Raw genomic sequence first — 16,192 nt, 5'->3', positions numbered from 1 at the left:
TTACATATCGAAGAATTTAAAGTATTAATAAATGCCTAATCCATTTCCAATAATTGGCAAACGTGGAAAGTATTTTTTTTTTTTTTTTTTTTCCGTGAATTTCATCTAGTAAGTTTTGTAACTTTTGTGCTTCGTAGGTCCGTACATTTCCCGAACGTTCCTATCATCACAACATTTTTCATAATTCTTCCAAGTAATTTCAAAACTTGATAATATAATCATAAAGCATACTCATTTCTATTTAACATAATGATCTTCCTCTACCTTATTCTATGAACAAAGATTCTAAGTGAGCGTATGAAAGCCTTTTAAACTAACTATTTCGATTAGTTTCTATACGAGGCATCTAAGTTTCATCAAAATACTTCACCCCCCCCCCCAATCATCAAAATAATTAGGAGCCTGCATATTGTAGTGGGCAATTGAATACAGAGAAAGCTTCAACAATTGACAAAAACGCAGTCGTTTGGTCGTTAAAATTATAATTAAAATGAAATCAATCGCTTTATCTCTGTCGTTATCGAATACCAAGTTTTATCCATTAATATCGACCGCTTGTAATCTACCCTGTTAATAACCGAATATCCCATCCCCTAGTAGCCAACGCCTCCGGGGTATTATCGCAGATTTAGTAGATCGAGCATCAATGCCATCGGCAAATCCCATGGCCAAAGCCATCCTATGGTCAAGCTGCGCAGGCTCCTCAAGTATAATGTGCGTGTCTGAGCGTGTATGTTCGTCACACTTCTACTTACGTAAAAGTAAAGCTCGACCCGTTGGCTGTGTTTGGCCTCGCAGGTGAGCGTCTCCGACCTGCAGCAACCAGTGTCGTCCGAGCATCTGTGCAGGATCGCGCAGTGGGGAATGTAGGTGGCCGTGGAGTTGGGGTAGACGTCGCGCACGGGGATGACCCGCGCACGCGGCCACTGGCAGCTGCCCTCCTTTGCGACGCGCAATGCGTGACTGTGCGCTAAGTTCATCTCCGCCGCTGAAACAGATTGATGAGAATTGTACTTGGACGACTTGCAATTGGATTTGCACGTCTACAGGGCCAATTTCTTTTCCAAATCGTTCAGTCCTTAGCTTTACTTATACGACATTCACGCATTAGTTATCGGCTTTTCTTTTTTCATCGGCAACATGCTTATATATGCTTTTACGCGTATCAACTTAAGAGCAATGACTTGGACCCTTACACAATCACCTACCTACGGAATCGCATCCTCATCATTGTTATTTAAATAATATTATATATTATTTGCTAAAGGTAATGCATGTATTGTTTAGAAAATTTGAAATGCTATGCTTTAATAACCTGTTTTGTTTAACAATTCAAGATTAATAATTTCATACTAAATTATTTAAGAGAGTACAATGTGCCGAATATTATGAGGAAAATATCTTTTACAAGTTCGTATAATTTTTATATTTCATTAATACATTTCACATTAAAACGTTTAATAATAATATCTTATTACTTATTTTTGTATGCTTATTAATCTGCACATTAAAATAACTAGCTTTATAGGATATTTATTTGAAAAAACATTTAAAAAAGATTAGAAATTCCAATGTATTGTTCAATTGTTTTATTTCATATAAGCATTTGCCCTCATTACAAGTAATTTAAATTATATTATTTGTATATTTATAAGCATATTATATTATATATATCATTTGTTAAATGAAGGAAGAATACATGAAAATAGAAACAGAAAAATAATGAGAATGAGACCATCATTAATCGTAACTATTAATAAAATAATATGATGATCATATTTGATATTTGTTTTTTGTTTTTTTTTCTTCTTTTTTTTTCTAAAACAAACATAAATTTAATAATTTAAATTCGCTTGAATAATATTCAACAATTTTTGTTAGTGGTAGATGTATATGGCATTCACATATCTATTATCGAGAATGTAAGACTCGTTTATTAAATCAATTTCATTATATTTGAATATTTGCTTATTGACTTAAAGCCAGCATTCATTTTTAATTTTAATTTATATTTGTAATGTCCATACTTCCCTTTAAGATCGATCTTATTTATAGAGGTGTAAATTTTATATTTCTACGCTTAGCTCAAGTATAATAACGCGAAAACTATAAATAATATCGGTTTCTGTGATCTTGGGGCAAGGAAGGTGCTAAAATATCCATAAACAAGCGACTCAAGGAAGCAACATCGCGTTGACTGAAATAAATTCTAATAAATCAATGAAATACTAAATTAACAACTGTGCATGATTAAAAAAAGTAAATGTCCTCGGCATTTGTTAAAGATATTAGTTAGAAAGCAAATAATAGTATTATATTTTAGCGAATGAAGATTTAACGAAAATCCAAACGTACCGTCACTTTTGTCAAAATTTAATTACAAATACTTTTACACTTTATTGTTTTTGGATATCTTGCAAAATAAGCTGCGCACAGATTAATCGTCGAGGTCAATAAATTATCGACAATAACTGTTGCCATTTAAAATCAACAAATATTGTCGTATGGACTATCATTATATATATATATATATATATATATATATATATATATATATTGCAAAATGCACAAGATATCGTTAAAATTAGGAATTAAATTATTAAAAATACGAGATATTAAAGAATAAATTGAAAAATAATATTGGTTTCTTTTGGGATGGGGGGAGGGGGGGGGGAGGGAGGGATGGGATGGGATGATAGATCGACTATGTAAGAGCACCCTGAGTGTAATAGTGCATGATGTGCTTCCATAAAAAGTGAAGGCCGAAGTTTCATAAAAATGAAATTGAATATTTTTTAAAACATTTTTAAAATTTGCACCAATAAAACGAGGTGTATTATTAGGGTCGGGCATTTTGTAACTTCAAAAGATGCGACCTTGGCTCAGTATAGTCAGCGAAATAAGAAAAATGTATAGGAGAAATCCTAATTGAAGCGCAGAGAAACATAAACGTGAGTAATAATTGTCCGTTATTTCTTTGTATTTATTATTTGCGAGGCGGCGATCGAATATTTAGTCGATAAAAATATGGTTACTTGTAGCTATTATTTAAATAATTTCTGACACAATTCGAGCTAAATGCGTCAAATACAGTTTATCGCAGAGCTTTAATGCATCGCTGAAAGAATGGGCAAACTGAAATGTCTGGGAAAAGTCAAAAGTGTTTCAAATCGATCTTTAATCCAACTATCGGAGCTTTGACATTTTTTTTTTTTTACATTTATTAAGTTATTAACTAGAAAATTTACAGCTCCACGCCGTTTAATGGAAATGTCTCGTAGAAGCACCAAAATTTAACACACTGACGAATGTTTAAAGCATCCAAAGTTCATGAAAAGAAAAAAATCTCCAACCAACATTGAATTAAGAAGTCGCAGTATCCAATGATTACTGAACGTCAGCAGCAAAGCACGTAAAATTGACACTTCATATTCCTCTCGCCGTTTCGCGTACGATCAAAGTGCAACCGATCATTCAACGAGCACGGCACTTGTATTTAATCCCACAAAATTTTTCGTTTCTCTCACTCCTCCCCGCGTCCCACGCCTAGCCGCCACGGTCGCTACGCTGCGGCCAAGTCGAAAAGCGGGCAGACATCGAGCACATGGGATTGTGCTCGAGAGTAACAAAGACGTTTCAAGGAAAACCAGTTCCGTTAGGTCGTAGACGTAATACGCAAGGATCCGCGTGCGACTAATGGTCGGGCCATGGGGAACGTGTCCGACATCGATTTCGCGCGGCGCGAATTTTAACGCGGACCACCAAACCGAGAATTTTAACGTATGTGATTAGGCAATTAATGAGAAAGTGTTTGAGTTACGCCTTCTTGGAGAAACGCGACTCTTCATTATCAGCCCGACACTTTGCTCAGTCGCAGAACTTTGTTTACGATAATTAAAAACCATGCAGGTGGATGCGATTGCCTCTTCAATTAAAATCCAGTGCAAACGCTATAATTCGGCGTTCGTTATTTCTTAAGGTTTTGAGCCTCGACTCATTATATGCAAATATGTCTTCGTAATACGCATTAACAGTGTTTAAAGCCAGCATAAAACGCCGTATTTATTATGTGTTCAATTACCTGCGATTTGCATGAGATATAAAGAATGATAAAAGATATAAAGCACTATCTCGTCGTTGATTATTGAGAGATAAATTATTAAGGTTTCGATAGCCTTGAAGTTAATATTGATTAATTTTTCGCCGCTTTTCAAAATATTACTTTTATTGTAGCGCAAGAGCATGCTTTGAGCTCAATTTTCTCCGAATTTAAAAACATTTGCATTATTATTTATATAATTTTTTTTTTCTTATCAATCTTTGGCCCAAGTGTAAATCATCGTCTTTAACAATAGAGAAGCCATCGTTTAATATTGAAAAGCCAGTCAACAAAAGATAATGAATGTGACATAGACTTTTAATAAAGTCACTTATTTCACTTTTTGTTTCCAAAAAAAATTTTAAAATACGATTTAATAATTAGCTTCATGTTATGAAAAATAATAAATATTTTATTATAATGAGTAATAATTAAGACAGTAAAATTGCAACTATAAGATACACTTGTAGGAAAAATTTTTTTTTTTTTTTTTTTTTTTTTTTTTTTAACAATATCTTTGCCAATATCATCCACGCATTAGCAATTTCGAAAATAGTAAAGCAAATGTGAATATGATAGATTTATTATTAAATAATATAAATATATTTCATTAAGATTATTTTCTAAAAATGTAGATATTAAGTGTTATGTTTAATAATATATACGTAATATATGCCTTAAGGTCTGCATTAATATCCTTTAATGATATTATTTATAAAAAGTATTGTCAAGTATTTGTAATTTTGTACAAAATTATGCATGCATCCATCCAATCTATAGATTCTGTGAAAAAAAAAAAAAAAAAAAAAAACAATCATATTTCTAACCACGATAAAAGAAAGTTAAGCATCAACATTCAACTCGTGTACGAGTGAAGTTTTTCATATCATTATTTTAAATTCGTAATATATTTTGAAAATACCACGGGAACATGAATTATAGTGAAAGTTTGCATTTGATAGGACACATTAGGCTGCACAAAAAGGGTCAGAAATCTTCATCTGAAAACATTAAATTTTTTTTCTTTTTTTTTTTTTTTTTCTTTTTGACAGAGACGGAAATATTAACGAGAACAACGAAGGTAAGGGCGAATGAACAATAACGATAATTAAATAGCAATTTAAAGCGATCGAAATTATCGTTGAAAGAAAGAGAGGAGAATTGAATTCTAAATGTAGGTAAACGCATACGTCATTGCGCGGCAAATTTCATTTGAATTATTCGACAATGACAATCGTTAACTACAAGTTTCGACTAATTAATCCAGCATTTGAAAGAGTCGAGGGGATAATCCATCAGGAGAAAGCATTTGGCGAAATCGATGAAATGTAGCTCTCCTCAGTCTTTCAAAAAAAGTGGAGAGAAAAGGAGAAAATATTTGGATAAAATGTCGCCCAAGCTGAGTTATCTAGTGCCGCGATATAATAAAAGAGTCGATATCGTAAATAATTAAAATATTTATTCGCGCTTCACTTTCTCCTTGCTTGTTTATTATGCTGATAATGATAGAGTCGGAGAAGAGCCGGCGGCTGCTGCAGAGTTGAAAACCGATATCGCCAGACTCACCGATGCAGCGCGGATGAAGGACCGAATCTTCATTTATCATCTGGGTAATGAATTCAACGGTGACGTGCACCGAGTGACCGGGCTTTCACTATCGGCAGTCTAAGAAAAGTGCGCGTTAACGAGCCCGAGAAGTCAGCCGCGCTTATCGGATGGTCATCATTGACCGTCGTCGGCCCTTCGCGGATCGCTTAACTTACACTTGCTGTTTCTGGCGAAGGGCGTCATGCTGTTGCGAGTCTCCTTTACAGTCTCCCGCGTTCCCAGGTATTGCCACTTTAGGGCGCTGTGAGCGGACATCGCCGGGTACTCGCTCTTGGACTGATAGCCGTTGGAGTAGTTGTCGTAGCTTCTCGGCTCCTTGCGCTCAAAGTGGTTATTGGCTACGGGGGCCCGGGCAGTCGTCGACGTCGTCGTTGACGTCGTCGTCGTAGTCGTGGTTGTCGTTGTGCTCGGCGTTGTGCGCGATGCCGTACCGATGGAATTGGCCGTCGTTTTGTTCGAGCTCCCGTTCTCGTCCTCGTTCTCGTCGTCCGCGTAATCCTGAAATTTGTAGATTAGGAGAAATTAGACGAATTGATTGGGCGAATAAGAACGACAATGGCTGATGTAATTATACAACGCGTGTGGCAAGGGGATTAAAATTTGGTAAATAACAATATCGTGGTACAGGGAACGCTTTCTTCTAGTCTTTGAGATAATATTTCATCACGTTTGGCCTTCGAATGTTTTTTTTTCTTCTCTTTTATCAAGTCAATTAGTCGTAGGTTGAGTAGGCGAGAGAGTCTTATTAATAAGCCGTTTACGTTGCAAATATTATGCCTATTGAAAATGCTTTATCACTCGACCTTTATATAAAAATTAAGGTAATGACATTTCATTAGGATGTTCGAGTACTTAATTTATTGCCGCCATAATGGCAATTATGTAAGTGAGTATACACAAAGACATTATTTAACACGTCGCTCGTCACAAGAAACTAAACTATTGAATTCGTTAACCGTGTGCACGATTGTACGAAAATTGTCAACTCTTAAGCACTGCTAGTGTCCTTATCATACAATTTAACGACAGGATAATTTAATTTCCCAAGCAACAAATTAGTTAATTAAACGCGTCCTCTGATTATCGAAGTATATTTGTACTTTAAATTGAATATTTGTCGATGGAAAGAAAGATTGCGACTCTGTAATTTATTAATAAATTTTAATAATTCGCTCCATGATTTTTACATATAATTATAATTTATCATAAATATTTTACTATGTTTTTAATATCACCATTTACGTGCATATGTAGCGCAGTGTGAATTATCTTAATAACTATCGTGATAAATTGCATTGGAAATTACATGTTGCACGACTTTTAAGACAATCGACAAGAAAGTTAATAAATCTTATAAAAGATTTATACGTGTAATGATCGTTTTTTGAAAATAAAAAAAAAACAAAACAAAACAAAAAAACAAAAAAAAAAAAACAAAAACAAAAACATAAACAGAAATTAAAACAAAAAATCATCATTCGACATATATAAAGTAAAGTAATCCGAATACAGCTTATCTCGCTTTGCACGAACATTAACTTGGAAATATTTATATGACGTTAATGGTCTCATTGAACTAAGTAATAAGTTGAAAATATAAGACACAATAATATGATTATGAAAAGGAATTCGAATAAGCAGCGCGTATGATTTATGCAAGAAAATAAAGTAAATATAGAATGTAAATCTTTCTTTGCGTAAAAAACAAAAAAAAAAAAAATAAAAAAAAAAAGTCAAACAAAAAACAAAAAAAAAATTGGAGAAAAAAAAGATTGTCTTTAATACGAAAATTGTTGTACAATGCCAGGAAATGTGACACTGCATAATTGCCATTGTTTAATAGAATAACAATTCCGTCGGCCCTGAATTTCAGCACTAAAATTATTGCATCTCTCGAATTATAAGCGATAAAAGGAGAGAATAAAGAGTGAGTAAGAGAGAGAGAGAGAGAGAAAGAGAGAGAGAGAGAGAGAGAGAGAGAGAGATAGATAGATAGCGAGAAAAATATTAAATCAGTGCACGCATCGGCTCTCGCTAGTTGCACTCGACACTCGTACGCTCTCAATCCCTCTCTCAATCGCTCCTAAATGCTCGGATTAAAATGAAATGCTCGTGCTCCGTACGAATGACGCCGTGCCGAGGGAAGGAGGAGGAAAGAAAGGTCGCAGATATCCGTAGCTCGAATGATAATAAAGGAGGAGCAGCGCATATTGGTCGGAGGGGGTCGGTGCTAGTCGGGAGGCTGTGCGTCGACGCACGCGCACACGCCAACCCACGGTAGCAAAGAGACAGCTGCGTCATATTAGCCGGTGATTTACGGAACAACTCGTACGTAGTTATTGCTACTCTGGGGAGGGCGATTTCGACCGTTGCCGCCACCGCCGCCTGATAAATCGCCTCTCCCGCGGTCCTCCCCCGTCTTCCCCGGGAGTCCCTCGCGGCCGTTATATTGTCCCTACGCGGAATCGTTAAAGGCCCAGCGATTTATCGGCAGGCGCGTGTCCTCGTAATTCCCATGTATTAAGAGGCAATTAGCGAGCTTTTTACTCACGGCTAAATATATTCAGCGTCGTCCGTAAGGTTTTCGCGAAAGATGCAGAAGCCACGGACACTGGCATTAACGTCCTTGTCATATGGCGCGATTCACCTCGGAGCGTTAAACGACTTCTTTCCAAATTGCATTTCTTCTTCTTCTTCTTCGACTACGTTCGATGTATTATGTGTCATCCCTTATGGGCTTGCTAACAGGTACGTCGGATTACGCATTTACGACGAAACATTACGTCCCGCCCAATTATTAATTTGCTCGTTTTTATTCCATTTAATCGATAAATGGCAAAGTAGTATTATTATTAATATCCGAAAGGCTTCGATCGTCCAATTGGACGCCACTCGTAACTTCCATTATAATCATCTACTTTCTCTCCCTCTTTCGATCGTTCATTCTCCATTACCTTCATTAATTTACGCATGCCCTTCCGAGCGAACGTGTCACGTATATTTTCGAAATATTACATCGGTATCATCGATACGACCTTGTAATAATGTTTTAATCTTTAAGCACAATGCCGCACTTGAGAAGTTTTCACCAACTTCTCACGGCGTCATATTCAATACACGATATTAAAATACCATGTAAAACAATTTAATTTCGCTTAAGGCAATTATTGTCATTGGACATACTTAGTGCCCCGATACACGAGGAATAAATCCAGCTTCGAATGAAATTATTTAGTTGATTTTCTTGTCCGGTTGGGATTATACTTGGTGCAATGAATCTCCATTTCTCGATGATGAAAATCATGGTCAAGTAATAATTATTATTTATCTCGCATTAATTTTTAAATTGTAAGCAATTATTATGTGGTAAGTTGTTAAGAATCAGCGCGGCTATCGTTTAATTATTTTTTACGTAATAGAAGATTAACCTAGCAAATCTAATTTATCTCTATTTTCAGGGCTGTTGGTATTTTAATACTCATCGCTAGTTGGAGTGAATTTATTCTATTTTTCTTTTATTTTTTATCCCAACCTATATATATATATATATATATATATATATATGTGTGTGTAAAGTTTTTTAAGAATATATATTGTCGTAAATGATAGTCCGACAACTTCGTTCTCGGCTTGATATAATAATTTTTATGCTTGTTTATCCATTATTTTTTGTTATGATTGAATTATTTGAAATAATAAATAATATATCGTAATAAAAGAGTTAATTTTATTCCATAATATTGACATGTACGGCAGCATTACCGTGAGCAAAATGTAACCTAAAAATTAATTACTGTTTACAATCTAATGTAAAAAGTCGAATTCACTTGCTTTCATCTAAACCGATTGGTTTTATAAAGTGATTTCATATCTTTTATTATTTCTTGTCACTAAAATCAATGTTATTCACTTTATATGTTTAGCTCCACTTTACCATGTTTCATGAACACATCGTACATAATGCAATGCTGTTTCTTGAAATCAATAAAGTCGCTCGGTGATGGTTCCACAGTCGCGGTGTGTCTAAACTAATTTTCGACAATTATATTACAAATTACAAATTATCGAAATTATATATATATATATTAAAAGATTGTATAATAAAGAGTTGGTATGCTAACGTTATCGTTGATCATCTATTTAGTTCAATCAAAATATTTAATCCTATAACGAATCAAAGCATACATGCAATTGATAATTATTATGAATAAAAAGAATAATTATTATTACGTATCTTAAAGCTATCGATACGACAACATTTATGAGTGTTTAAGAGTGTCGTATATTTCTTTTATTACGAAAAAAATTCCTTTTTTTTTTTTTTTTTTTTTTTTTTTTTTCTTCTAAAAAGGTTATTAAACTTACGTATTATAAATCGTTACTCTATTAAAATCATATTCAATCAACTATACTCTAGTATATATAATTTCACATTATTATTATTAATAATAATACTGCATTTATTAACATTACGAGCTTAATATATTTATTATACGGGCTCCATTAATGTGCGTATTTTCTTTTTCAATAATTCGAATAGAAAATTTTAGAGGTATCATTATAGTTTAGAAATAATGAAATAATTTATAATCTTTATTAATATTTCTGAAATGCATGAGAGAAGCTTGAAATAAAGCGACTGAATAATGAAGATACCCTTACGGGCGGATAGTGAGAGTATGCGAAGAGCGAAAACTTTTGCTGGATCGAGTACATGAAATGGATAAAACATATGCCACACAAAAATACCACATCCTCACGATCGATTTACACAATGAAAAATAATATACCAATAGAAGTAATGAAAAAGTGAAATCTAAGGGGAACGGAATTCCGTTTAGACAAGAGCCGCAAATTACATCTCAAGGTTCAATGGCATTTTTTATATTGCCACATGAAAATTCCAAGATCAAATTATGAGGCAATGGATTTTTATTGAAGGCATTCGATGTAGAATTTCATAAAATATATTGCAGAAATGGGGAAAAATTGTATTAAGGAAACATTTTTAAAGGTTAATAGACCAAGTGCCTTCAAGTGTTGTGTAAAAGTATCGCTAACCTATAAATCATTTATTAAATAATCGTGTACAGACAGAGATAATTTCTTTATATTTTTGATATTTTTTCTTAGATATTTTTGATGAAAAATACGTTGAAAAGATTGGATTGATAGATAAATCGGGTACTGCAGATACAGTTATGTCAAATACGCCGTATTATCATTAATTTGAGCAAATATTTAATCTCTCATCTTATATTTGACATGGCAAATTATTATATGAACAAAAAATGATCTATGAACAGGACTTAATTCGTAGTCGCTAGCACATGTCGAGCCAAAGCCAATAATAACATTATTTACACTCGTAATAATTACGTAGGCGATTCCAAATGAAACATTTATTTAGAAATCGATGAAAAGATGCTTTTGTCATTGTGCTCGTTGCATTGGCTCAAGATGCTCCAGCATATTGCAGATTATAATCCTGGTACTTAACATAAGGCGCGAGTATATATATATATATATATATATATATATAGGAAGTAGGGGGGAGGGGGACATAGTGTTTAGAACTAGAACATGATTATCGTAGTCTTTGAATAAATGTCTTTGTTACGCGAACATATGAATTTCCCGAATCGGCTATTAGCGAGAATGGAAAATGGCGCCACCCAGTGAAAGTTGGAGTGGCTCGTAAATAAAGTCGCGGCCAATCCGCGGTAGAAAAGATGCTGGCGATTTATCGCATCGACACTCGGGCGTTTTAACTTTAAGAAACGGCAAATAAAGTAGGCGTAGGTCAATTTATCGGCTCGACGCTAATATACGAGCGAGTAAAGGCGCTTGGGCGCAAATGACTTACTGGCACTTGTCGAAAGCACACGTATTTAATAGGGGGCAATTACACGCACCAGAGGTGATGAATCGCACTGCGTTTTGTGCTTTATGCACACTCGTGAATGTGCACGCGCCTCTTAGATTAAGATGTCGATTTGCTTGGCATCGGTTCCTGCCTGTAGCAATGAGTTTATTATTTTTTATTCGAATGTGCCAGTTAGTCTTGCCGGCCAATTAGCCTACTTTAATGTTTATGTGGCAAAATTATTTAAACGTTGTCATTGTCATTGCGATGTGTCTACGTGAGTTTCATTAATTTTTCACGTGGATAGTGGAAATATTTTCGACTGTCCCAACTGCTTTATGAATAGTGCAATTGCATTAAAGTACAATGCTACTTGCAAGTTGTGAATATTTATGTTATTTTTTTTTGTTTTTTTGTTTTTCTTTTGTTTTTAATGCATTCGGAATAAAATTTGCAGGATGAATTTAATCTAACAAATACATTCGCTTTATCGTATGAAATAATTAAATTCCTAAAATGATTGATAATTCGTTTTATCATTTTACAAATTCATACAGATCATGTTTAATATTATAATTTCAATAAATAGTGTAGCAATAAGGCAAAATAATATCAAATAACGTCAAATATCTGATTGTATTAAACGTTTACAAACAAACACCGAATACTGTGACGCGTGTATAACAATCTAAATAGGTTTGTCCATCGATTTGAAAAGAAAAACCAATAAGAAAAAATAATTAATAGATTGTGGAGTAATTAATAATCGCATAATCGATCACCCCCGCACTCGTGAAATACGAATCGTATGGCTCTCGCATTACTCAATCTGCAATTATAACAAAATTGAAGCTAATAGCATTGGCCTGCGAGCGTACATTATTAGAAAAATAATCAAACACATTCGTAATTGATACATAAACATTTACATGCATTCGTGTAAATACTTGGGGTATAGTCGTAGTGGACAAAAACTATAATATTGAAATTAATTGAATACCCACTACAATGCTAATAAGATAAAATCATAATATTATTAAAAAATATTATTTGTATACTTTATTATAGCTAATTTGAGGATCTCCGTGGAGTCTCATTGAGTACATCAATTGATGAGAAGACATCCGCGTGCAAAAGGAGGTCAGAGAGGTGATTGGATGGACGGGGGGATGGGGAGGGGGGAGGGGGAGGAGGAGGAAGAGAGTAAAGATCATATAACCGCACACCCACACCAGTATATTCAATTTAATTTATGCTTTGAATATTTGTTTATTATTACAATATTTTACAATATATTACAATAAAATAGAAATAATTCTCTACTCAAATGTTTCATTATTCGCGGAATTCCGCGGAATAAGCATTGATAATGGCACTAATGGTGATATCGTTTTTCACAAATAATTCATTACCGAATGGATATATTTATAACGTAAATTAAATATATAAAAGATCAATATTAAGAAAATTATGTTCTAAAAATACATTTTTATTGCTAAAACGAAGATTAATTTTTTATTTTTCATAAAATTCCCATTAAATTCGTTAAAAATATCGACCCCTGCCAAATACCTGACGAATAAACAAATTTTATGGTTTTGTCGACATAAAAAATTATTTCTCATTTAGCTTACACGTGTGTGTTATTGTGTATATTTAACAGTTCTTGCGGTACTTCATTTCATTTAAAGTCAGGGATTAAAAAAAAGAAATCATTTCGTTTTTTTAGTGAAAAATATTATTTTAAACAATAATTATAAAATAGCGTTTATTACTGTTACTTATATTTTATGAATGATTATTATAATATTCTTCACAATCGGGTTGATAAATTCCATTCGCTTAAAAAGAATAAAGTTCATGTTACGCTTTATTGTTAGACTTTTTCCCGCTGGGCCTTAAGGGCCATTTGTCTGTTGACCTAAAAAAAAATCCCTTCATAATTCTTTCGGCCTAAGTATAAGTCCGAGGAGGAGCTCTCACTATTTTTTCGTTGTCAAGTCAGTCGACGATCGAAGTTTTCGATGATTTATGCAAAAGTCATTGAGGGCGAACAATCGTAAAGCATTGTTTATAACTTTATTTGCACTGTGGGACGTTTTTGTTTCTCTCAATGCAGCGGGTACAAGTGAAAGTTTCCTCGTGTATGTACGTAAGTTATTTTGTGGTACAGTTGTGGGCTTATGTTATGCATATAAAAATACTTTATTCTACCATCACTTGCAATTCTTCTTGTAACGTATTGGCACACATTGTGTGCGACATTCGTATGTAAATATTAAATTGGCCATGAAAATGGAATTTTTTTCTATACAGAAGAATTTATTTATTCAACAACGTTTTATGTGGACCAACTTATTTTTAATTAATGTCGTTACTTAGTTGTTGTCATTATCGATAGAACGAGCGGTTCTTGAATGACAAATCTTGAATGAATCTTACGTAAATAGTTATAATTATTTATAACATTAGATATAAGTTAGCATTATAATTTTCATTGCACGTCCAATAATTTGTATTATATAATATTTAAACATTTGCAAATTTATCGAATGGCTATTTCATATAAGCTATATGCTATATCTTTAATGTTGAATTCTAGATTATAAAATATTGTAGAAAATGTATGTGATCGTGTTCGAAATGAAACATATAATAAGCAAATATTACTTATGTCCCAAGTAGTCGAAAAAAAACAGCTAATTGTTGATTATTCGTCTTTTTTTATTATTATTGGCATTTGTAATTGATGATAAAACTACGATAGTAATTTGTTGCACGAGCGATAATATTTTACTTATTCTAAATTATATGTTTTCTAATACGAATAAGGTACGAAGACCTTGAAAATATATGCATTAAATGAAATGCATTATATTACTCCACTTAATAGGAAAGTGTAAATAATGAAGATTGATAAGAATAGTCAAATGTACAACAAATGGAGAAAGTACATTTATAAAATATGAGATTTAAGTTGCTTTATAATTTTCTGATCTATTTCATTGTCAAGAAGTCAGGAATTGTGAAATAGTGACTAGTATATTAATACTCTATATAACGGAAATTGCCTTATTTGGCATTTTCACTACAATATTGGATATCGAAGAGAAAAAATGCAGAATCTTTCTTAAAATATTTTGTATATTTAAGTAGTAAAAATATTATGAATATCAAAATTTAAATATCAAAATATAAATATTGTAAGTTTTTAAGTATAATATAAGCATAAACAAAATTATGCTTTGTGAAGTTTCATAATTAGCTAATAATAATAATCTTGGATCGTGGGAGATACAGTACTATCTCAATTACTTCACTGATACGTTAACGAATGTAATTTATTAATTATCCCTATCTATCGATTAATAAAATGAGAAATCTCATTTGACTACGTTTAACTAACTGAAAACTTCCATTTCTCCTAGCAATAGTTCTCTATCCAAGAGAATGCCTATAACTAGGTATGTATTGGTTTGATGAGATTGAAGGGGATGGGGTTTGCCTAATGCCCGGGAGCCGAATGTCATACACGACTCGGCAAGGATTAGTACGAGAACAGATACTCGAGACTAGATGGCTTCACATCCGGATAACGTATTATAGGTATTTTGCAAGCGGTCAGATAATAGGTAGTTAAAGTCATAGGTGGTGGTTAGTAAATAAGGACGAGTATTTTGTATTCTCTTGTCGTACATAAAGTAAAGTCGTTCCACACGTACATTACTGACAAGTTGGCTGATTTTATAAAAACCACGCGTATCCACTATCCAATTTTCCTATCACTAAACCATTATCTTCCTTCTATCCGAAATACAGACACCCACACACACACACACACACACACACACACACACAGACGCGCGCGCGCACATTAAATAAATTTAATATTGGCGTGTATACATATATCATCGAGTTAGATTGAAAAATATATGTAACATTAATAGTGGTTTACTAAAATAATATTGAAATATTTAAATAATAACAATTTTATCTAAAATATTATATAGGTTGTTTTATATGCTATTTGTCAGTACTATAAATTTATAAGGCACGTTTTAATTATCAAATTTTAGATATCAAAGTTTTATAATTATTTTCTCTAGCACACCGGCTTTATCACTTATATTTTTGTTTAAATCATTAAGAGAGCTATTAATAACGAGTCAGCTCGGAGTTGTTTCCTTTAAATATGATGAATTATTTCCCATTAATAATCAAGATAATACACCAATTCATTATTAATTATTTTCTCTGTATATTAAAATTCTTAATTTTTCTCTTATTATTCACGGATAATTTCATAAATGATTCAACGTCAAAATACTTTTATTAACATTAAAGTATTTTAATATCGCATAGTGACGTGCTTATGCGAATAATGTTAACATTTTATACTTATCACACACGCGTGTCTAAGAACGCTGTTTGCAATAGAATAAAGTATGATATCCGTCAATTTAAAAATCATATTCTCACGCCACATTCATAATATTTAGTAGTTAATATATTATTAACATTGCCGCAATGTAAAAAGTATAAAAGTAATTTATAATTCAAAGCTTTGAAATGTTATGTTCAATTAAGTCGATGTACGACTTTACGACTTTATGACTCTC

General features: G+C 33.0%; 1 protein-coding gene across 1 annotated transcript in view; it reads right to left on the bottom strand.

Annotated features, from left to right (window-relative positions):
* Window positions 1–617: 617 nt before the first annotated feature.
* The window catches only part of LOC105364242 (uncharacterized), a 93,381-nt gene continuing 77,806 nt past the window's right edge, over window positions 618–16,192 (bottom strand). Inside the window, exons 3-4 of the mRNA XM_011502129.1 lie at window positions 5,863–6,205; window positions 618–988 (exon numbers count right to left, since the gene is read on the bottom strand). Coding sequence (XP_011500431.1) covers window positions 618–988; window positions 5,863–6,205 — 714 coding nt within the window. The remainder of the gene's footprint in view (window positions 989–5,862; window positions 6,206–16,192) is intronic.

Source organism: Ceratosolen solmsi, unplaced genomic scaffold (assembly GCF_000503995.2).
Source record: "Ceratosolen solmsi marchali unplaced genomic scaffold, CerSol_1.0 scaffold43, whole genome shotgun sequence".
Classification (NCBI taxonomy): domain Eukaryota; kingdom Metazoa; phylum Arthropoda; class Insecta; order Hymenoptera; family Agaonidae; genus Ceratosolen; species Ceratosolen solmsi.
The sequence above is the reverse complement of the archived record's forward strand: the minus strand, read 5'-3'. Positions and strand labels throughout refer to the sequence as shown.